This window comes from Solanum tuberosum, unplaced genomic scaffold (assembly GCF_000226075.1).
Source record: "Solanum tuberosum cultivar DM 1-3 516 R44 unplaced genomic scaffold, SolTub_3.0 scf00140, whole genome shotgun sequence".
Taxonomy (NCBI): Eukaryota; Viridiplantae; Streptophyta; class Magnoliopsida; order Solanales; family Solanaceae; genus Solanum; species Solanum tuberosum.
The window spans coordinates 60,122-66,440 of NW_006239064.1; the positions used below are offsets into that span (position 1 = coordinate 60,122).

Genomic DNA, 6,319 nt, shown 5'->3' on the forward strand with positions numbered 1-6,319 from the left:
GGTAAAACGTTGTATCACCACTCATACTCGTAGTGGTGGTTTGTCGGTTAGAGAAACTCCCACAGCAGTTATTGTATTTTTATACACAGAAATTATTGTATTTTATATACATCAGTTCAATTGTATTTCTATAAACATCTCAGGCTTATTGTATCCTTATATACACACAGAGTTTATAGCATGTTTTAAACAGTCTTTTTTTTATATATATATTGCACTTGTTTTAAATTGCCTTATATTGAAAGAAGTCAGTCATGTTGAGTTGAGTTGAGCAAGGTAAACTTTTCAGTTTCTTCCAAATTTCCTTCTAGCCTATGTTGCTTAGTTTTCCAGCAGGCATACTCGTACATTCCATGTACTGATACCAGTTGGCCTGCATCGTCTTATGATGCAAATACAGGTACCTCGGATCAGCATCCTGCACGTCGTTGATCCAACTGAGCACTCCAGAGTCAGTGGTGAGCCTCCTTGCGTTTCGGAGGTCTCAATTATTTTGTGTTCTTAATTTTTGTTTTATTAGGATGTTGCGGGGTCTGTCCCAACATCCATCTCAGTATTTTAGAGGCTTCATAGACAGACAGTCAGTCAGTTTAGTTTTGAGTCTCTCATCTATGTATATATAGTAAATATTCTATTTTGAGAATCGAGTTGCCTTTATGGGCCATATTTTATAAGTTAAGTTGTTTTTGTAATATTGCATTGCATTGAGTTATTCTGTTGGGTTAGGTTTCCGCTGAGTTAAGAAAGCCAGGCCAAGGGTTCGCTTGGGGCCAGAAATGGTCTTCGGGTGCCGGTCCCGCCCAGGGTGTAGGCTCGGGGCGTGACACATATACAAATCTCGCGCCCTTGCCTCCCTCCCATCTTGCTTGTCACTCTCTTGTCTCACTCGTAAATCTGGTATGCGAGATACATGCTAATTACACTAATTTTTTGCTAGTGTTATTGAAACAACATCATTGTTTGCCATATTTGATTTGAAAATCTTTTCATTTTCTTGATGTTATAGAATTACAAATTTGAAAAGAAAAAAAAATAAATAAAAAGAAGGGCTAGCCCGCCCCAGCCCTTGGCCCTTCTAGGGATGGGTTGGGTTGAGCATTTTCAGGCCCTACCAAATGAAGGGCCAGCCCGCCCTAGCCCTTCAAATTTCTTGGCCCGTGAGGCTTGGGCCGGCCCTTTTTTATAGCTCTATTTATTTGTAAGAGTTAAAAAATCTTATTACTATTTAGTACTTTAAAATTGAATAAGATATTTCTTTAAAAAATATTTTCTTATTAAATCTATATTAAAAATTATAACATTTAAGATTTTAAAAACAATTCTAATCCATATTGTCACTATATACCATTCTTAATCTATTATGTCAATCTAAAAGTTCTGAGTACTATATTAAAAAAATACAATTATTGAAAATTGTTCACTATAATTTCGTATATATAAACGATTTCGTATGCTAATTGTTTGATACATGTCACATGTGTTAGGATTTGTCCTAACAAAAATTTAATCATATTTGAATTTATCTCTTTTGAAGGAAGGAAAAAGAGTTTTTCGAGTATACATGTATATTTTTTATGACTTTCAATTATTTTTTATATAATAAAAACATAACAATATTTATTATACACTAATTAAATAGGAGTAACGGATGATGCTAAATCTAAGCAAATAAAGAGCAAGAACCGGACATTTCAAACACTACTAAAGCGTAAATCACTTCAAATCACGTATAACAAATGAACCATAATTTTCTAAAAATCCATATTAACCCTAATTAATTATTTCCATTTTTTGTCTTCACTTTCCACCCTACACTCCAAGAAACTTTCCGATATAAATCAATACCCTCACACACACACAAACTCGAAAAAAAAAGAAGAAGATGGAATTCCGCCTATGCATAATTTTAATTTTCTCAATATTTATCATGATGATCGATCCATCATCATCATCATCATCGTTATCATCAATCATGCACGGTGAGGATCACCGTGCAATCTCAACGAGGAAGTGCAATGGAGGCCTTGTGGGAAATTGCATAGATGAGGAGGAAGAGATGATGATGGAGTCAGATATTAGTCGACGTGTATTAGGAGGAAGAAATGGTTATGTTAGCTATGGGGCAATGTCGAGGAACAATGTTCCTTGTAATGTACGAGGTGCTTCTTATTATAATTGTCATGCAAACCAACGAGTTAATCCTTATCGTCGTGGTTGCACTCAAATTACACGTTGTGCTAGGACCAATTCTTGAATTATAATCTCGAAAATAAGATAATGTTTGAATTGCTTAGAGTTTTGGATAATTAGGGTGAGTAACTAGATTGTATTCTTTTCTAGTCCATTGGACGATTCGTAGGAGGTGAGAAAGGTTTATTGAAGACATATATATATAGAATTTGTGTTTATTTCTTCTTTTTTTCTTGTGTTGCAACCTCGATTGGTAGATCTGAGGCGAAGTGATACGATGAAGCAATTGTAGCAGCTCCTGCATCCATTGATTTTGCACCTTCTAACATCTCGAGTTTCGAATTCTCCTCATGATTTTCTCTTCGAGAACACTCGCCTTGTCGATAATGTTATTTCAAAAGTGTTTTCTTTTGTTAATTAATTTTGTATTTCCAATAGAGGAATGAGATGTAAATTTCATAAAAACTTGAACTGAATTTAACCCAAGTTATTTACTTATTTATTATTTTCTGTTGTATTTCCTCGTCGTTGTTGCAAAATAGTTATAGTTTTAGGCAAAATATTCTCAAGATTTAATTCTGTTATTCCATGACATATCTTTTCCATTTTAAAAAGACAAAAATCAAAGTCTAGAGGCATGTTATAAAGATATGACACATGAGTCTAACTCAATCCCAAAAATAAATTTTGGAGAGGAGGAAGCTATCACTGGTCCATCCCCCAATCAATGTGCAATTTTTACCCATTCTAACAATTTTATAGTACTCCGATCCATTGGTTTCATTCTTTTTCTCTTACTTTTTTTCTTAGGTCTGTTTCAAAAAGAATATATCTTTTTTTTTGGACAATTCTTTAATTTCAATTTTTCACATAATATATTTAAGACCATGTGGTCAACGAAATTAAGGGACATTTTGATATATTCTATACATTTTTAATTAGTTTGATATCACAAGATTAATAAATCTTTTTTACTCTCTTCAAACCACTTTACTTGTCGTCATAACTAAAAGTAGATGATTGAAGAGAGATTAACATTTTAAATAATTAAGGGTAACAAATAGGGTATCAATGTCAAAATATATACTCCTCATACTTGTCCACTATTGACTTTGCACACTTCTTAAGAAACTATAAATAGAAGGGTAATTTTACTGTATCACCCTTTGAATATAATAAATGCAATATCTTGAAAAATATAATAGAGAAATGACTATAATTAATGATAAGGATAAATTAGAAAATAATTATATAATTATTATTCATTGATTTAATAAAGTGGACAAGTATTGTTGAACATCCCAAAATAATATAGTGAACAACTATCATTGGACAAAGGGAGTAGTTCTTAGGGACGTGTGAGTCAAAAATGTAACAAATTAAGTGTCTTAAAGGAAGTAATTTACTTTCTTAAATTCTATGTCAATTTAAAATTTGCAACTCTATCAAGTTGATTTACACACAAACCCGTCAACATTAATGCGATTTCGATGATTAAGTACTTATAAACTGATTAACTAAAGACCAACAATTTTCCAGTTCATAAGAAAATTGAAACTTTAAATGACATGAGACTATTTATATTCTTTAGTTATATTTGTTTGATAAAGATTAAACATTTCTTCTTCTTCTTAATAAGTATTTTTTTCTTAAAAAAAAAAACAAGAAACATGAGTACTAGTCCATAAAAATGTTCCTTCTTTTACCCTTAATCAGAGGTATTCAGTACAAATTTTGTGAATGAGATAGACGCTATTTGGCGCTTTCTTAAACACAAAGAACTTAAAAGAATTAAACCTAGATACATAATAAATAAGTTGTTATTATCATCATCAAACTAATACTAAAACTCCAAGAAATGAACCCTGCTGGAGCACCCGATTTAGCCGGAGTCGGGGCGGGTAATAAAACTGGGCCAATGGATTCAGCAGGTGTTGGGCTCAATGATGTTTGGGCTTCTTGGGCTTTAGTGTGATTGGGTGACAACACAACAATCATGAGTTTCTGGCCCTTTTCACAATTATCTTCATGTCCACTGATGAAACTAAATGTGCCTGGTCCATTAAATGTGAATCTTGAATCACCATGATCTAATATAACAATTGGATCCTCCTTGTTGCAATTGTAATAATCTTCTTTGTAAACAAAAAGAGCTGAATTTGACCCTAATTCAAACTTGAAAACTGCAAAAAAAAAAAAAAAAAAGTCAAATCATAAAGTATACACACAAATTAATTGCACCTGAGTCAGAAATTCTAACAAGGAGTTTTACAGAGAAAAAAAATCTAAAATATCACGCTGCTTAGAATTTAAACTAGTAATTTAAAACAACTTCTTAACCACATTTCTTACTATATTACAAGTTTCCCAGATATAAAATTTTCACCAAAGGGCTCAACATGTATAACTCTATATATACATCAAAAAGAACTTCATATACATAGTACGGTTTCTCAGTGAAAGGAATTTCGATGAACCCTCTAAATCTAAAATAATTTTTTACCGCATTTGTTATTACACTAAAAGTTTTCTTTATGTCAAGATCCAATAGTGGATGCAATTTTTTTAATCTTGATTTTCTAACAAAAGGGATCGGATGAACACCCCATTCATCCTTCTAGTTCCGCCTCTGATTAAAAGATTCCAAAAAAAGTTATATACAAAAAAATAATTTTTAAATAAAATGTAAACATTCTTCTATTTTTTTTCCTTTTTTTGTAAGCAAACAAAGAAATAGGAGGAGAGGATTTACCAATCGTATCATTGACTTGAAAGCGGTTTCGTTCGGTCCAATGACTATAAGGTTCAGAAGGATTTAAAACCCAGCCACTTTCACCACCAGCATAAAATGTATGATTAGCTTCACAAAATGAACCATGCATAATAAACCCCAGAAAAATCAGAAAAAAATAGCTTTGAGACAACAAAAACTCCATGAATAATACTCTTTTTTAGATGGAAAGAGAATTTTGTGGTTTAATGAGTGGAAAATTAGCAGTATTTATGGAAAGTATAAGCTGCTAATTAATTGTTGTGTTAAAATATCATAATTATAATAATTTGTCTTTTATTGATTAATAATAAATAAATAAACGGTAATATATTTTTTTTACAGAAAAACTTTGACATTTGGCAAAAAATGTTTATTACACATCTGGCCATTTTTTTAAAGATTTAAATGACATATTATCTGATTTTAGTTATAAAAAACATTTTTAAAAAAATCATGCAAGTTGATCAGAGTAAGTTATTTTTAAATTGATTATAGTATTAATTATAGTTTTCAAATGTTGAAAGATTAAGATTATAACTATAGAAGATAGATTATAGTAGTCAACACTTTGAAACTTTGTCATATTTTGATTAAAATATTTTATTTTATTTTGTGTGTACTTAATTATAGAAGAAATTTGCTTGTTATTTTTTTTAATTATATTTCAATGTGTGAAGCTTTAGTTTATATATTTGATACGTTTCTTAAAAGGTCAATTTTTATTTATTTTATTTTATTTTTTTCAAATAAGAAAAAAAATAAAAAAATATGGCTACTAATTTACTATATCGCAAACTATCGAACCATATCAAATTAATTTAGTATGATAATGGAATAGTAATTTTTTTGTAATTTTTCTTGCGCTGAGGTCTATTGGAAACACCTCTCCACGTTTCAAGATAGGAATAATATCTTTGTACGCATTACCATCTTCGGACCTCATCCGTAGAATTACAATAGTTATATTATTTAATAATATTGTAGTAGTTTTAAAAATCAAATTACTGAACGGAAATTTTTAATATCCTACCATGTATATCCCTAGTTATTGTCTTTAATATGATAGAGTAAAAAGTTATATATCATTAATGTTCACTGCTTAAAAGTTAAACCCGCAACATAATAACAATATAAGCTTAATTTATATATATATATATATATATACATACATACATACAGTGGCGGAGCCAGAATTTTCGTGGAGGGGGTTCAACTTATAAGAAGTAAATAAGAAAATGGAGCAAAACGGATCGGGAAAGAAAAAAAGTATCCTTAATCCATTAAATATAACTTGCCTTGTCATGCCGCATTTAGCGTTTCTTCCTACTTTTACTATGCTTCATTGATTCTTTTTTT

At 30.7% G+C, this 6,319-nt stretch overlaps 1 protein-coding gene across 1 annotated transcript; it reads left to right on the forward strand.

Moving 5' to 3' along the window:
* Nucleotides 1–1,927: 1,927 nt before the first annotated feature.
* Nucleotides 1,928–2,254, forward strand: LOC107061449 (protein RALF-like 22). Its single transcript, XM_015310710.1, has one exon. The coding sequence runs from the start codon at nt 1,928–1,930 to the stop codon at nt 2,252–2,254; it is 327 nt and encodes a 108-aa protein (XP_015166196.1).
* The last annotated feature ends 4,065 nt before the right edge of the window (nt 2,255–6,319 follow it).